Source organism: Amblyraja radiata, chromosome 2, assembly GCF_010909765.2.
Source record: "Amblyraja radiata isolate CabotCenter1 chromosome 2, sAmbRad1.1.pri, whole genome shotgun sequence".
NCBI classification, from domain to species: Eukaryota; Metazoa; Chordata; class Chondrichthyes; order Rajiformes; family Rajidae; genus Amblyraja; species Amblyraja radiata.
This window is the reverse complement of record NC_045957.1, coordinates 19656081-19674124: the sequence shown is the minus strand read 5'-3', so window position 1 is coordinate 19674124 and position 18044 is coordinate 19656081. Positions and strand designations below refer to the sequence as shown.

The window sequence follows — 18044 nt, the reverse complement described above, 5'->3', positions numbered from 1 at the left end:
GAATTCCACAGATTCACCACCCTCTGTGCAAAAATGTTTTCCTCATCTCCATTCTAAATGGCTTACCCCTTATTCTTAAACTGTGGCCCCTGGTTCTGGACTGCCCCAACATCGGGAACATGTTTCCTGCCTTTAGCGTGTCCAAACCCTTAATCTATATTACTAAAAGTCTGTTCTTGACCGGTTTTGGCCATCTGTGCTGCGATTTCCGAGAGAATGCCGCGACCTACGGCCGTCATTTTTGGCCACCTTGCTCAGAGCCCCCCTCCGCCGCATGTGTGTCGAGGATTTTTCCCATCGATTAAAAATAACAGAGATATTAATGTTTTTACAAAATTCCCCAATCTCTCTGCTGCCCCCTCTGGCGGCAGGGGGGGAGGGACTATAAAACCAGGAAGTGGTGTGCCACACAGTCTCTTCAAGATGGAGGAAGGCAGAGGGTCACGTTTCTCTGAGCTGTGAATAACACTGAACACATGTTACTCAAATGAAATCGTCCGTAGTGGTTCTAAAATGTTTGCAAAAAGTGTCTATTGGTTCTAAAATATTTGCAAAAAGTGTATCTTTTGGTTCTACAATGCTTGCAAAAAAATGTCTATTGGTTCAAAAGCTTGCAAAAAAATGTCTATTGGTTTTAAAGCTTTCAAAAAATGTCTATTGGTTCTAAAGCTTGCAAAAAGTGTCTCTATTGGTTCCAAAGCTTGCAGAAAAATGTCTCTATTGGTTCTAAAGCTTGCAACAAAATGTCTATTGGTTCTAAAGCTTGCAAAAAAATGTCTATTGGATCTAAAGCTTGCAAAAAGTGTCTATTGGTTCTAAAGCTTGCAAAAAGTGTCTCTATTCGTTCTAAAGCTTGCAAACAAATGACTATTGGTTCTAAAGCTTGGGTGTGGCTTGAAGTTAAAAGGCACTACTTACTGCAGATGGTGGCTTAGGAGCTTTGAAGTTGAAAGGCACTACTTACTGCAAATGATGGCTTGGGTGTGGCTTGGGTGTGGTTTGAAGTTGAAAGACACCACTTACTGCAAATGATGGCTTGGGTGTGGCTTAAAGTTGAAAGACACCACTTACTGCAAATGGTGGCATGAAGTTAAAAGGCACAACTTACTGCAAATGGTGGCTTGGTTGTATTGGCTTGAAGTTGAAAGGCACTACTTCCTGCAGATGGTGGCTTGGGTGCTTTGGCTTGAAGTTGAAAGCACTACTTACTGCAAATGGTGGCTTGGGAGCTTTGGTTTGAAGTTAAAAGGCACTACTTACTGCAAATGGCGGCAGTTCCTTTGGCTTGAAGTTGAAAGACACTACTTACTGCAAATGGTGGCTTGGGTGTGGCTTGAAGTTGAAAGACACCACTTACTGCAAATGATGGCTTGGGTGTGGCTTGAAGTTGAAAGACACTACTTACTGCAAATGATGGCTTGGGTGTGGCTTGATGTTGAAAGACACCACTTACTGCAAATGATGGCATGAAGTTGAAAGGCACTATTACTGCAAATGGTGGCTTGGTTGCTTTGGCTTGAAGTTGAAAGGCACTACTTACTGCAGATGGTGGCTTGGGTGCAATGGCTTGAAGTTAAAATGCAATACTTACTGCGAATGGGGGCGTGGGTGCATTGGCTTGAAGTTAAAAGGCACTACTTACTGCAAATTGTGGCTTGAAGTTGAAAGGCACTACTTACTGCAAATGGTGGCATGAAGTTGATAGGCACTACTTACTGCAAATGGTGGCTTGGTTGCTTTGGCTTGAAGTTGAAAGGCACTACTTACTGCAAATGGTGGCTTGGGTGTGGCTTGAAGTTGAAAGACACCACTTACTGCAAATGGTGGCATGATGTTGAAGGGCACTACTTACTGCAAATGGTGGATTGGTTGCTTTGGCTTGAAGTTCAAAGGCACTACTTACTGCAAATGGTGGCTTGGGTGCTTTGGCTTGAAGTTGAAAGCACTACTTACTGCAAATGGTGGCTTGGGAGCTTTGGTTTGAAGTTGAAAGGCACTACTTACTGCAAATGGTGGCTTGGTTGCTTTGGCTTGAAGTTGAAAGGCACTACTTACTGCAAATGGTGGCTTGGGTGTGAATTGAAGTTGAAAGACACCACTTACTGCAAATGGTGGCATGAAGTTAAAAGGCACAACTTACTGCAAATGGTGGCTTGGGTGCAATGGCTTGAAGTTAAAATGCATTACTTACTGCAAATGGGGGCTTGGATGCATTGGCTTGAGGTTGAAAGGCACCACTTACTGCAAATGGTGGCTTGACGTTGAAAGCCACTACTTACTGCAAATGGTGGCATGGGTGCATTGGCTTCAAGTTGAAAGGCACTACTTACTGCAAATGGTGGCTTGGGTGCTTTGGCTTGAAGTTAAAAGGCACTCCTGTAAATGCACTTACTTCTTGTTTGCACTCTATATTGATTTTAGATAAAACGCTACCACTTACAGCTGTGATTTTTGGCCATCTTACTCAGTCCCCCTCCGCTGAGCAGGTGCAGAGAATTCTTCCCATCAATGAAAAATAAAAGTGTTATTAGCTTTTAAAAAAATGTTGAAAATCTCTCTCCTGTCAATCACTCCATGAAAGCCACACCTTTTCCGGTGTGGGGGGGGTGGGGTTATAAAACCCGGAAATGTGGGTGTGGCTCAGTCTCTGTAAGATGGAGGAGGGAGAGGTCACGACTCGCTGTCATTAGTGGCTTTGCACCCTACTTCAAATGGTATGAAACTGCACTTGAATTTGGTGGCCTTATACCCTGCTTGAAATAGAATTTCAAGGATTAACCGTGAGTCAACTACCAGCTCACCAGTCGTGAGTGAGTTGCCAGCACAACAGGCTTGATTGACTGAGACGCCAGCCCAAGAATCCATTTGGCGCAGAATTTGCATACTAGCCCTCTGGAAACCAGTCCCTTCAGCCCACAACACCCATACTAGCGCTCCAGAAAGCCCCCCCCACCCCAACTGGCCACCGATATTAGAATTGGTGGAGAGGTGGAATATTGCGTTGGCACATTGGTCTTCATCAGTCAGAGTATTGAGTATAGAAGTTAAGAGGTCATGTTATAGTTGTACAAGATGTTGGTGAGACTACATTTGCAATATTGGCTTCAGTTTTGGTCACCCAGTTATAGGAAAGGCTAGACTAAGTGGGACCCGTTGGGTCCCAGCATCACACAGGAGGGCTGGTCATCCAACGCAATATTTCACTACTTACTGCAAATGGGAAGTAAGTGCATTTACAGTAGTGCCTTTTAACTTCAAGCCAAAGCACCCAAGCCACCATTTGCAGTAAGTAGTGCCTTTCAACTTCAAGCCAATGCACCCACGCCACCATTTGCAGTAAGTAGTGGCTTTCAACTTCAAGCCACCATTTGCAGTAAATAGTACCTTTCAACTTCAAGCCACCATTTGCAGTAAGTAGTACCTTTCAACTTCATGCCACCATTTGCAGTAAGTGGTGCCTTTCAACTTCAAGCCAATGCACCCAAGCCACCATTTGCAGTAAGTAGTGCCTTTCAACTTCAAGCCAAAGCAACCAAGCCACAATTTGCAGTAAGTAGTGCCTTTCAACTTCAAGCCAATGCACCCACACCCCCATTTGCAGTAAGCAATGCATTTTAACTTCAAGCCAAAGCAACCAAGCCACCATTTGCAGTAATAGTGCCTTTCAACTTCAAGCCAAAGCTCCCAAGCCACCATTTGCAGTAAGTAGTGCCTTTCAACTGCATGCCATCATTTGCAGTAAGTGGTGTGTTTCAACTTCAAGCCACACCCAAGCCATCATTTGCAGTAAGTAGTGCCTTTCAACTTCATGCAACCATTTGCAGTAAGTGGTGTATTTCAACTTCAAGCCACACCCAAGCCACAGCCAAGCCATCATTTGCAGTAAATAGATTCTCTCAACTTCAAGCCACACCCAAGCCATCATTTGCAGTAAGTAGTGCCTTTCAACTTCAAGTCACACCCAAGCCACCATTTGCATTAAGTAGTTCCTTTCAACTTCAAGCCAAAGCACCCAAGCCACCATTTACAGTAAGTAGTGCCTTTGAACTTCAAGCCAAAGCAACCAATCCACCATTTGCAGTAAGTAGTGCCCTACAACTTCTAGCCACCATTTGCAGTGTGGTGTCTTTCAACTTCAAGCCACACCCAAGCCACCATTTGCAGTAAGTAGTGCCTTTCAACTTCAAGCCAAAGCAACCAAGCCACCATTTGCAGTAAGTAGTGCCTTTCAACTTCATGCCACTATTTGCAGTAAGTAGTGCCTTTCAACTTCAAGCCACAATTTGCAGTAAATAGTGCCTTTCAACTTCAAGCCAATGCACCCACACCCCCATTCGCAGTAAGTAATGCATTGTAACTTCAAGCCATTGCACCCAAGCCACCATCTGCAGTAAGTAGTGCCTTTCAACTTCAAGCCACACCCAAGCTTTAGAACCAATAGTCATTTTTTTGCAAGCTTTAGAACCAATAGAGACACTTTTTGCAAGCTTTAGAACCAATAGACATATTTTTGCCAGCTTTAGAACCAATAGACATATTTTTGCCAGCTTAATACCGATAGACATTTTTTTGCAAGCTTTAGAACCAATAGACACTTTTTTTGCAAGTTTTAGAACCAATAGACTTTTTTTGCAAGCTTTAGAACCAATAGACATTTTTTGAAAGCTTTAGAACCAATAGACATTTTTTTGCAAGCTTTAGAACCAATAGACATTTTTTTGCAAGCTTTAGAACCAATAGACATTTTTTTGCAAGCATTGTAGAACCAAAAGAGACACTTTTTGCAAACATTTTAGAACCAATAGACACTTTTTGCAAACATTTTAGAACCACTAAGGACACTTACATTTGAGTAGACATGTGTTCAGTGTTATTCACAGCTCATAGAAACGTGACCCTCTGCCTTCCTCCATCTTGAAGAGACTACGTGGCACACCCCTTCCTGGTTTTATAGTCCCTCCCCCCCGCCGCCAGCGGGGGCAGCAGAGAGAATGGGGAATTTTGTAAAAACATTAATATCTCTGTCATTTTTAATCGACGGGAAAAATCCTCAGCACACATGCGGCGGAGGGTAGCTCTGAGCAAGTTGGCCGAAAATGACGGCCATAGGTGGCGGCGTTCTCTTGGAAATCGCAGCACAGATGGCCAAAACCGGTCAAGAACAGACTTTTAGTAATATAGATATATGTGTGTGTGTGTGTGTGAAATGCAGTTTCGTACCATTTCAAGCAGGGTGCAAGGCCACCAAATGCAAGTGCAGTTTCATACCACTTCAAGCAGGATGCAAGGCCACCAAATTCAAGTGCAGTTTCATACCACTTCAAGCAGGGCGCAAGGCCACAAAATTCAAGTGCAGTTTCATACCATTTGAAGCAGGGTGCAAGGCCACCAAATTCAAATGCAGTTTCATACCATTTCATGCAGGGTGCAAGGCCATCAAATTCAAATGGTCTCATACCATTTCATGCAGGGTGCAAGGCCATCAAATTCAAATGGTCTCATACCATTTCATGCAGGGTGCAAGGCCACCCCATTCAAATGCAGTTTCATACCATTTCAAGCCTGGTGAAACCACCATAAAACCACACAAAACAGCACATAAACACCACACACAGTTCAGTAGACATTCAGTGTGTTCAGTTGATTCATAGCTCAGTCGTGGCCTCTCCCTCCCCCCATCTTGCAGAAACTGAGCCACACCCACACTTCCAGGTTTTATAATCCCTCCCCCTCCCACCGGAAAGACCGTGGCCTTCATGGCGTGATTGACAGGAGAGATATTCTCAACATTTTTTAAACACTAATAACAGTTTTATTTTTGATTGATGGGAAGAATCCTCTGCACCTGATGAGCGGAGGGGGACTGAGTAAGATGGCCAAAAATCACAGCCGTAAGTGGTAGCGTTTTATCTAAAATCAATATACAGTGCAAACAGAAAGTTGTCAAGTTTGCGTTGTTTTTAAATTTGGGCAAAAACAGTACCCGACAGCGCTACAATTTTTCGCCACATTACTCGCCATTCTCCTGTGTTGCAAGTGCACCAAGTTTTTTTTCCGATCGGTGAAATATTACCAGAGTTATTGGTCTGTTATTTGCCAGGACGGCGACACCCCTTCCGGCACCAGCTGTCAATCACCGGCAGTGAGAATAAAGCTCAAGGAGCAGAGTGAGAAGAGTGTGTTCGCGGTCGGGGCTATGTTCGCGGGCAGGGGCAATGTTCACGGATGGGGGTGTGTTCGTGGGCGGGGGTTGTGTTTGCAAGCGGGGCTGTGTTCGCGGGCGGGGGCTATGTCCGCGGGCGGGGATTGTGTTCGCGGGCGGGGACCATCACGACGAGCCGGTAGCCGCTGTGTGCAGCCGGGGCTGGGAGACACTGAGTGTGACAGGTGCCGGGGACGGGCGCCGCAGAGTGAGTCCAGAGCCGGGTCCTGGAGCCGGTGAGTGCGGTCGGAGCTGGGAGCTGCTGAGCTCACACACCACCCTGCCCCCCTTCCCGCATCCCTTATCCCACATCGCCTACCCCCCACCACACACACCCCGCCCCCTCCCACATCCCGCCCCACTCCCACATACACCCCCTTCCCTACAATCCCCTTCTCAATAAAGGAACAATGTTAGCTACTCTCCAGTCCTCCAGGATCTCACCTGTAGCTAGAGAAGATGCAAATATCTTTGTCAAGGATCCACAATCTCCTCTCTTACCTCATTTCATATCCCTGCAAGATTTCACTAGCACTACTTTATCTATTTCCTTTAGAAGGTAGCTATTAAACTTCTACATACCATATTAGCAGTTGGCAAAATACACTCCATAAATGTCTGTCACTGACTTCCAGTCGCCTTAAACCCCTGCTTTTATGTCATCAAATGTTAAGCTACTGGAAGCAATTTTTAGCCAAACCTTTTGTGACTTTCAACATTTCCATAAAATCGTGTCTCAGCTTTCTTGCCGTAAAAGAGAACCATTCAGCTTTAATTGTCTGTGCGTCTAACATTCTGCTCCCTGCTGCTGTTAGAGTGAAATTCCGGTTCTGCTTTGTCTGAAGGAACCTCCAGACTGTGAGGTCTACTCTTCCATTGTTATTTCCAAATGCACAGGATTGCACAGAAATTACTAGAAAATAGACACAAAATACTTGAGTAACTCAACGGGCTAGGTTGCATCTCCGGAGAGAAGAATGGGTGAGATTTTAGGTTGAGACCCTTTTTCAGACTTACTTCTGTTGCTTCAATCTCAAAATTGTCAAAATGTGACCTCTCTCTTCGTAACTGAAAGACTTAGTTGTTCTACACTGACAACAATGAGGTAATAATGGCAATTTGCAGTAACAGTTGCTGACTGAAACCATCTCACTTGTCTGCTTTGGACATGGTTTAACATTGGCCATTACTATGGTATTTCTCACTGTGTACAGCAGCTAAACCAATCACTTATGTGGCCAAAATACTCTTGCGTGAGAATGTTGATGCATGAAATTGATGCATTTCCATCAATATAACAATTTGGCATGCATGTTAAATGTTAGGTTTTGTCTGCTGAACAGCTTAGACTGGAATCATTCATCTAATTGTCCATTCACAAAACTGTTGCTCTCGGAATGATCCAAAAAGGTGCTAGAAATATGCAAAGATGAATTCTTCAATGAAACGACATCCTTACCAATATTTCTCCCTGCTTCCCCTGCTGTCCAAAATGTAGCTTTCAGTTTTTACATGAAAGTGAGCTTCCAGTTTTGACACAAAGACTTTAAACAGATACCTCTCACCTTGCAAGGTGCAAGAAGATTTACGCCCCTGTCCCACTTATGAAACCTGAACGGAAACCTCCGGAGACCTTGCGCCCCACCCAAGGTTTCCATGAGTCGCCAAGGGTTTTGGTCCATTGCCTGGAAAGCCTCGACCGAAGCGTGAGCTGCATCTACTAACCAAAGATTCTACAGGATCTTTGCTACTGACTGCGCACACACACACACACACACACACACACACACACACACACACACACACACACACACACACATACACACACACACACATCGTGAAGGTGGGGGCCAGGGACAGCGGAGGAGCGCTGTGTGCGCGATGAAGAGGAAGGTAAACGACTGCCACAGAGCACGGTAAGTCCTTTAGAGAGCGCGGGAGGGAGGAAGAGAAGAGGAAAGAAGGGGAGAGAAGGACAGAGAAAGGGAGAGAGAAGGGGAAGAGAAGGAGAGGGAGAAGGAGAGAGAAGGGGGGAGAGAAGGGGAGAGAGAAGGGGGGAGAAGGGAAGGGGAGAGATAAGGGGGGAGAATGGGGGGGGGAGTAGGAGTGGCGACAGTTTTAAGAAGTTTAATAAAGTTAGCGGCCATTTTAGCTTCCGGCGGATCTTCTAGGTCCTGAAAACCAAAGATCCTACAGGATCTTTGCTGAAAACTCCAATGCGCCAATCAAAATGGCCGGTCGCGAAGGAGATTGCCTTCGACAGCCTGTAAGTAAATAGCGACCCCACTCCACTGGCTTCGACCAAACGGCAACCTATTTTTAGTCGAGGCCGGTTTTGGTTTTGTTGAAATAATCGCAGGAACATAGAAGAAGCCTTGACCACGTGGAAACCACTTCGACCATTAGGGAGAGTGACCAGAACCTCCAGGAACCTCACGGAAACCTCCGGGAACCTCATGGAAACCTTGGGTGGGGCGCAAGGTCTCCAGAGGTTTCCGTTCAGGTTTCCTAAGTGGGACAGGGGCATTACCAGCATGTCACTTGCCCCCAGCTCAGTCTTTGGAAGGGATATTGCTTTCTGTCATTCCATTTGCACTCTCATTAAATCACTTTAGCCATCTCGTTTTAGCCTATTGTTTGCTTTTAAGATAATTCCTTTGAGATATGAGATGAATGGTTCTTAAGCTTGGACATATGGACCGGCTTCTGATATAGCTAGTGAAGGCAGTTGTGTTTAGGAAGAAACTGCAGATGCTGGTTTAAACCGAAAATAGATACAAAATGATGGAGTGACTCAGCATAACAAGCAGCATCTCTGGAGAGAAGGATTGGGCGATATTTCCGGTCGGGCCCCTTCTTCATTCTCCAGAGATGCTGCCTTCCCGCTGAGTTACTCCAGCATTTAGTGTTTATCTCAGACAGTTGTGTTGTCGCCTTCCGAGCAAACAATGGCACAGGGACATAGTCAGTGACCATTCTCAATGGCCAAAGTTAAAACATGTCTACAGCATATAAATGAGGTCAGTTCAAACACCAGCTATTTTGCAAATCACCATTATTTACCTCATTTTTATTTGTTTCAAACTACTAAGTACTTCAGTTATCATAAGAGAGGCCACATTCACCGATGGGTCACCTTTCCTATGTTGCTTGCTATGTTTTGCACTCCTGGTGTATAATGAATGTATAGAGGCTTCAAATAGTGAAATTCCATGTGACGCACTAAAAAAGGATGCATTCAAAAGAATCAGTTCCTTCATTTCCTTCAATCACCTAAATCTTTCTGAGTTATCAATGTCCTTGGACAATCTCAATAAAAAGGCATAGTTCCCCTTGCCAGTTTGTCGAGTTTTCATGAATGCATTAAGGTACAATATAAGCACATCCAAATACAATTGTTAAGCCATGCAGTTAAACCTTTTAAGTGTTTTTAAGCTGCAGATGCAATCTAAACGTGCCTACGGATATCTTCTTCTGTACAAGGCCACTGGAAGTCAATCTGCACACAGCAGGTCCATACAAACAAGAATATCATCTGTTTCTATTCATCACGATAACAGGGATAACCATCCTGCTCTTTTCCAAAAAAAACCACAATATGATCTTTTACACTCAATGTGTTGCAATGCGAAAGCGCAGGCTTGACGATCAACTGAAGGCTCACCTCAACATTTCATCTGTAAGATCATCTCAGAGGACACTCCAGAATATTGGTTTAATCTGTCTAGGTGGGTTAGATGTTCAGATTCTCCCATTTATACTGACATCCTCTCTCACTGCATTGGCATTCTTCATTTCATTGCATGAAAGTACCATTTAACTGGGTGTGGATATCAATGGTGTGATGCACACCGATATAGCTGCTTAGGCTTTAGTTCCAATGTTGTGCTTACCTCTCCATTAAAGAAGCAAAATATGGTGGCCACCAGCAAACCCTGAGGAAGAAAATAATTTATACAAATTAATATGCAGTAAATGCTGATCAGCCTTGAGCAATGGAAGTCAAGCATGAGCAACAGCTGTTTGTTTTAACATTGTGCCGAGTAAAATATCTGCAAAAATATCACAATGCTTTCCCAGAAGATGTAAATGAAGCTCATCATTTATTTGTGTAGGAAGGAACTGCAGATGCTGGTTTAAACCAAAGGTAGGCACAAGAAGCTGAAGTAACTCAGCGGGACAGGCAGCATCTCTGGAGAAAAGTTGCCTGTTCCGCTGAGTTACTCCAGCTTTCTGTGTGTCTCGTCATTTATCTGTAATGGTATTGGTCACAGATACTTATAGAACTTTATGATTTAAAGGGAGCATATCCCCTTTATCAGCTCTGGGTGTGGGGAGACCTGATAGAAGTATATAAAATGATGAGAGGCATAGATAGGGTAAACAGTCAGAACCTCTTTCCCAGGGAGGAATAGTCAAAGAGGGCAGCTTTATGGTGAAAGGGGCAGCATTTAAAGAAGACATGCGTTTAGTTTGGCATCATGTTTGGCACAGACATTGTGAACCGAGGACCAGTTCCTGTGGTGTTTAAAAAAAAAAATGTTTTATTACTACTATGGAATTATGGAATGATTATGCCTGCAAGTAACACTCTTGAATGTGTGGCAATGCAAAAGCATAGGCTCGGCAATCGTTTTGCTGAACATTTCCACTCAATCTGCCTAGACCTACCTGATATCCCGGTTGCTAAACACTTTAACTCCCCCTCCCTTTCGCACACAGACCTTTCTGTCCCAGGCCTCCTCCATTGTCAGTGAGGCCCAGTGCAAATTGGAGGAACAGAACCTCATATTTCGCATGGGCAGCCTACACCCAGCAGCATGAACATTGACCTCAAACTTCAAGCAACCCTTGCTTTCCCTCTCTCTCCATCCCTCCCATTCCCAGTTCTCCGACCAGTCTTACTGTCTCTGACTACATTTTATCTCTGGTTGCTTTGTGTTACCTTTTCCCAGGTAACAATGATCTATTCTACATTTTCCTTGATCATTTCCTTTGTCCTGTTTTCACAGCTTACACTTCCTTATCTATCTATTTCCTGCTCCCCTGATATCAGTCTAAAGAAGGGTTTCGACTCAAAACATCTCACATTCCTTATCTCGAGATGCTGCCTGTCCCGCTGAGTTACTCCAGCATTTTGTCCATTTTCAAGCATTCCTGATACTTAAAGGGAGTAAATGCTTGGTGAGATAATGCTTGCTTTTCCTAAATGGTTCTGGTCCATATAAGTGAAAGATTACTGAAGAGAACTAAATTGCATTCAACATGCTCAGAACATATATTTAAACTGCCCAGCAGCATACCTGGTAATGGACAAATATGTGCATAATATAGTCATATATTTCTCCAGCAAGTCGGTTTTCTGGTCTCCAAGGAATAATAACAAATTGAATTCCCAACAGCGGTACAAGTATTAAAGTTGCTCTGACGGCCTTCATGTACATATTGGATTCAGTGCGGTGAGTGTCTCTCAACTTTGTCACCAAGACACGAACTATGTTGAGCAAGAAGAATAAGTTCACCTGTGAATGACAATTCTCCATCAGTTAAACAACAGTGAAATCTTCAACACTTGTAAAGGTATGAAATAGCTTTACTGACTGAAATAAATAAAAAGGGTATAGTTTAATAGAAGTGCGATATTAAGATTTCCAAATGTGTACAGATGCAAATGCAATAATATTATTATTACAACCTCATGAACCAACTCCTCAACTCATCCCACCACCAATTCAAAACTCTAGAATTAAATGAAAAGAAAGATATTATCCCTCAAACCCACAAATATCATCATCATTCTTTATTGTCATCATGCAAAGCAACAAATTGTACAGTGCAAAATGAGAAGACGTTTCTCAGGGAATATCGGAGCATCGCACATAAATACTTAAACATTTCACACATAAATAAAAACAATCCAGTTCCTGATTAAAAAAACCAATACGAATAGTTTAAAAAAAGTGCAGGTAAAAAAGCAACATTAAAATACAATTTAAAAAAAGTCATAAAATGTCCACGGCAGCTGATTTAAGTGACCTGAGCCAGTGCCAGAGTTATTACTCAGTGCCAGTTATTAAATTGTCAGTGCAAAAGCAGCAGAATCAGGTGGAATGACTGTTTAGCAGCCTCACAGCCTGTGGAAGGAAGCTGTTTAGCAGTCTAGTTGTCCGGGCTTTGATGCTGCGGTATCTCTTTCCTGATGGCAGGAGATCTAGATGTGTGTGGAGTGGGTGCAATCTGTCCTTTGTTATGCTCAGTGCTTTTTTCAGGCAGCGGCTCTGGAACAGTTCTATGGTTATCCATGATAGGCATGCTCAGCGAAATAAAATATAGTCTTATCTAATGATCCATAGAAGAATGTTACTTGGGCAACAATTATATATCGAAGTCACGTGTGTGACTACGTGAAGAGCCCATCAGCCCGCATGCGCATCAATATGTCGACGCATGGCGCGAGAATCAGAGCAGTTCGAAACTGCTCCGACAGGTAAGAGAAACATTTTCTCTCAGGAACGGTCCGCTGCTTGGAAAACGGGGGCAATGGGCCTGGAGAAGTTGGCACAGATTGTGCAGCTGCCACCTTGGAGGTGGGATAAAATATACCAGAGCTGAACGCTATGTAGCCGCGGGAGCTCCCATTCTAAAATAGCAATGGCCGGCGCGGCCGAGATAGTGGAACGCTGTGGAGCCGTGGGAGCTTCATGCTCTTAAAAATAGCAATGGCCGGTGAGGACGGGCAAGCCACTACAGGAGGAACTGGCCAGCAGCATCAGCGTGGCTCAGGGTTGCAGTATTCCTCCTACTCTGATTAGGGGAGTATCGGAGAGAGGTGACTCCGATTATGGGATGCCAGCTCGACCAGGACATATGGGTCCAGAGGCCTGAGGAGGCAACACCTGGTTCAGGGTTGCGCTATATTTCCTCCCCTATAACACTGCGTTGAGGCTCCAGAAGGGATGGATGTTTCCATACGTCAATTTCATCAGTTGGGATATCCCAGTGATGATATGTAGGCAGCGAAAATTATGTCAGCAGGTCCAATAACCGTTCTGGAGTCATTTCGGCTTTTGCAAGTCAGTAGATGGGCTCACCTCTCTGACGTGCAGGAAATTGCATTATCACTTCTCTGTAATACCCAGTTGGGGCTACTGCCTTCGCAAAATGCTATAAGGCATGATATAATTCCCAAAATGGCTCCTTTTTTTTCAGTGCCAGTAACGTGCAGCCTGCATAGTATCTCTTCAGAGAGAACTTTATGTAGCAAGTTGAAGACTTGCAGGGGGAATTTAAGGCGGCTGCGGGGGTGAAGTACCATTCTATGTGGGTAAAGCTCCAGTATTCTGGCGGGCTTTCAACCTGTAATCAAGGAGCAGGAATCGCCGTTGAAGCTCCAGATAGGAGCAGTCGGGAGTCACTAGCTGGCCTCGCAAGAACAGCTTGTTGAAACAGACTTGCAGTAATGGCAGGCGTGACCTGTCCAGTGAGTCCCGCTGAGGCTCCGTAGGAGCAGCTGGCCAAAGGAGCAGCCTGTCTAACCAGGCTGGGAATAAACTGGTAACGTGGCCTGCACAATAAAGCTCCAGTAAGGCTTGTAGGTCAAAGAAGTAGTCTGTCCCATTCGGCTCAGGAGTTCTGGCAGGCGTGCCTTGCACAGCAATATCGCTTTTGAGCTCCGGAAACGAGCTGTTGGCAAGCATGGGGCTGTAGATGTGGTCAGACAGGGTCTGCAATGGAACTTCACTGAAGCTCCAACAAGCAGGTTGACCCGGGTTCAGAGACGCTGGGAGGTAAGGTCTCTTTATTAACCTCTGTAAAACTCTGAACTGGAGCAGTCTGTCGGCCCAGGTTTGGATTTACTGGCAGCATGGGCTGTCTAGTATCTTTTCACTGTCTCTGGAGAAGATCAGGTTGATGCAGAGACATTGGCAGGGTGCATTACATAGTAACCTCTGTAAGTTCCAAGTGGAACAGCTTGGTTACCCTGGTTCAGGGTAGACCATCTTGGCCATATGGGTCATATTGACCAGGGAAGCACTGCCTCAACATCTGAGATTGAGGTTATCAGGCTGTTTAGTAAAGTGAAGTAGTTGAAGTCTCCCTCAACACGTTTTAATTTCTGCTCAGTTAGTGGTGTTGCCAGTTCGTTGGAAAGATCATTGCCATCCTCTCTGGGATAGGTAGCTACCAGCAGGAAGCCGGTCTGGCATATCGTATTTTTATCTGACCTGCAGGTTCATGTTGTGAATGAAAAATGTATATATAATATTCTGTAGGCTCTCAATACCAGTATTCCTGATTGAGTGGCTGGTCGAAGAGATTGTGTTGCGCACACTGGCGACTCAGACAGGTGGTTTCAGTCAGAGGACTGCGAAGCAATTCCTGGTTCAGGCTTGCATTAGGCTAAATTCCACTCTGAGGAAGAACGCTGAGGATTCGTGGTGACTCTAATAGTCAAGAGTTGACAGGGAACTTGTATTCCCACATCAAGTGGATACTGTGTTTCAGCTCCAGTCATAAGGTTCTGATTATATGTTATCAGCGAAATGAATGAATAACTAGATAATGTATGCTCCGCGGCAAGAGAAGCCAAAACATTTCCGTCCGTATGGTCAATAGAGGAACGGTGGTTCCAAGTGGAATCAGTGACATCTCATAGAGGATGAGTAGTCTGCCCAAGAACAAGAGGGGTATATTTCTGATATTTCTCAAGATTGCAGAAACGTGGAAATCAGGTTAGGATTAGTCTAATCTGATCATGTGTTTGGTTACCCAGTTTGAATGAATGAATGAATGAATGAATGAATGAATGAATGAATGAATGAAAACTTTATTGTCATTCAGATATACACCTAGACACAGTGCACCTTGAACGAAATTTCGTTGCATTTGACTCTCCAATCAGGTAAATAGTAAAAGTAAAAGTGCTAGGTGCGTCCATAAAAATGCCTCATGTGCATGGTTCTGTAAAATAAATATATATAAAAAGTTTTTTTTAAAAAAAGTGTCGATATTTTAAAAGTTCTAGCCTCAGTTGAGATGAATGATTGGCTTTCAGCAATTTAGCAGATTCAGAGAATCGATCTTGAAGATGCATACTTTGCCATATCTATACATAAGAGGCACAGATATATCTGGTGTTTTGATAACAAAGCCAGTGGTGGAAGCTAATGCTGCCCTACTCAGATCAAAGGGCATTGTGTCATCGAGTTTTTAGATGACATGCAACATTTGCAGCTGATAAGACTTAGGGTTTTATCAGTAGATGCCTCTTACAATTTTAAGGATGAGGTAACATGAAATTTAATAGTGCCAACTTTGCCTATTCTTCAGGCGGCTGAAGAGGCACCTATTTACTCGAATTCACGAGTGATGGCTGGTGCAGCCTTTGTCTCGGGCAGCTAGCTCTGCACGATTGTATGGGAAGTTTGTGAACAAGATATGCGAGTTACTTTTAAACTGAAGTAACAGAGGTTTGTGTTGCTTTCAGTTTGGGCTTAGAGAACCGATTATGTGATAGCACAATTGACACTGCTTGTGCTGCTTTGTCATTCTCTATAGTCCCATAAGTGGGACAATAAATGATTGGTTATTCACCTGCTGTTCACTAACGTTATGCAAGGTGTCTTTTATATGACCGCACTAAAAGCCTACATTCATCGTAGTGTGCAATGTATATCAGTAAATTATTATGCAGATATTCATCTACTGTATTCCTAATGGGAGCAGTATCTTTTAAGTTGATTATGTTTTTAGCAACTGATTTCAGCACAAAGAACACAGTCTTTACTCAATCTCTGCCTCGGTCTCTGGGTCATAACTGACATGAGGGTAGCTTGTTATGGGAATTATCTCATAAAGCAAAACGGGCATGGTTGCGTACATTTGGAGTTGACAGCATACCCACCAGCAGAGATTGGGGGTGTTATTATGTATACAGGTACACTGAGCTTGCTAGTACCTATGAGATGAAGGATAGTTTCTTCATTGTTATTTAATAGTCTCTCAAGAGATTGCTGATGGCTCATTAGCAGCCAATAGAATGGATATTTCCTTTTCATCATACAGCAGGAGGCTTACATAGTGCATTTTCAGAAGTTATAAAATTTGGTTGAATATGTCTGGATGTTTGCAGATAGAATTCTGAACAGTGTTGCATGAGTTATTGTCTAACTCAAAGCCAGTTGGGAATGCGGTCCGATTAAGAGCGATGGCCATGTATGCAAGTTAGCATCATGATATTAATAACCCATGTCTTCTACCATTTATGGTTTATCTGTTTAAGTGTTTCACACACAGATTGGGTTACTGCATGAAACCACAGAGCTTTGAAGTATTCACATAGTCACTCACGTGACTTCGATATAAAATGGAAAGATTAAACGAGAACTTACCGTTTGAAGTTTGATCTTTATTTTATGAGAAGTTGAAGTGAGGGATTACGTGCCCACCACTCCCAACCCTGATTCTCATAAAGATCATCTGGTAGGTCTAGGATCGTTAATCTTTCTATAGTTTAAATCCGTACAGCTGGTCTGTGGCTACATGCAGTGGCTTGGAAAAGTATTCATACCCCTTGAACTTTTCCACGTTTTGTCACGTTACAACCACAAACGTAAATGTATTTTATTGGGATTTTATGTGATAGACCAACACAAAGTGGCGCATAATTGTGAAGTGGAAGGAAAATGATACATGGTTTTCAAATTTTTTTACAAATAAAAAACTGAAAAGTGTGGCATGCAAAAGTATTCAGCCCCCTTTACTCTGATACCCCTAAATAAAATCCAGTGCAACCAATTGCCTTCAGAAGTCACCTAATTAGTAAATAGAGTCCACTTGTGTGTAATCTAATCTCAGTATAAATACAGCTGTTCTGTGAAGCCCTCAGAGGTTTGTTAGAGAACATTAGTGAACAAACAGCATCATGAAGCCCAAGGAACACACCAGACAGGTCAGGGATAAAGTTGTGGAGATGTTTAAAGCAGGGTTAGGTTATAAAAAAAATATCCCAAGCTTTGAACATCTCACGGAGCACTATTCAATCCATCATCCGAAAATGGAAAGAGTATGGCACAACTGCAAACCTACCAAGACATGGCCGTCCACCTAAACTGACAGGCCGGGCAAGGAGAGCATTGATCAGAGAAGCAGCCAAGAGGCCCATGGTAACTCTGGAGGAGCTGCAGAGATCCACAGCTCAGGTGGGAGAATCTGTCCACAGGACAACTATTAGTCGTGCACTCCACAAATCGGGCCTTTATGGAAGAGTGGCAAGAAGAAAGCCATTGTTGGAAAAAAAGCCATAAGAAGTCCCGTTTGCAGTTTGCCACAAGCCATGTGGGGGACACAGCAAACATGTGGAGGAAGGTGCTCTGGTCAGATGAGACCAAAATTGAAGTTTATGGCCTAAATGCAAAACGCAATGTGTGGCGGAAAACTAACACTGCACATCACCCTGAACACACCATCCCCACTGTGAAACATGGTGGTGGCAGCATCATGCTGTGGGGATGCTTTTCTTCAGCAGGGACAGGGAAGCTGGTCAGAGTTGATGGGAAGATGGATGGAGCCAAATAGAGGGCAATCTTGGAAGAAAACCTGTTAGAGTCTGCAAAAGACTTGAGACTGGGGGCGGAGGTTCACCTTCCAGCAGGACAACGACCCTAAACATACAGCCAGAGCTACAATGGAATGGATTAGATCAAAGCATATTCATGTGTTAGAATGGCCTAGTCAAAGTCCAGACCTAAATCCAATTGAGAATCTCTGACTTGAAAATTGCTGTTCACAGACGCTCTCCATCCAATCTGACTGAGCTTGAGCTATTTTGCAAAGAAGAATG

At 43.8% G+C, this 18044-nt stretch overlaps 1 protein-coding gene across 2 annotated transcripts in view; it reads right to left on the bottom strand.

The window, feature by feature from the left end:
- Window positions 1-18044, bottom strand: part of calcr (calcitonin receptor) — a 221362-nt gene that overhangs the window by 13290 nt on the left and 190028 nt on the right. For both annotated transcript variants that reach the window (XM_033042732.1, XM_033042723.1), the window contains exons 11-12: window positions 11506-11724; window positions 10096-10137 (exon numbers count right to left, since the gene is read on the bottom strand). In XM_033042732.1, coding sequence (XP_032898623.1) covers window positions 10096-10137; window positions 11506-11724 — 261 coding nt within the window. The remainder of the gene's footprint in view (window positions 1-10095; window positions 10138-11505; window positions 11725-18044) is intronic.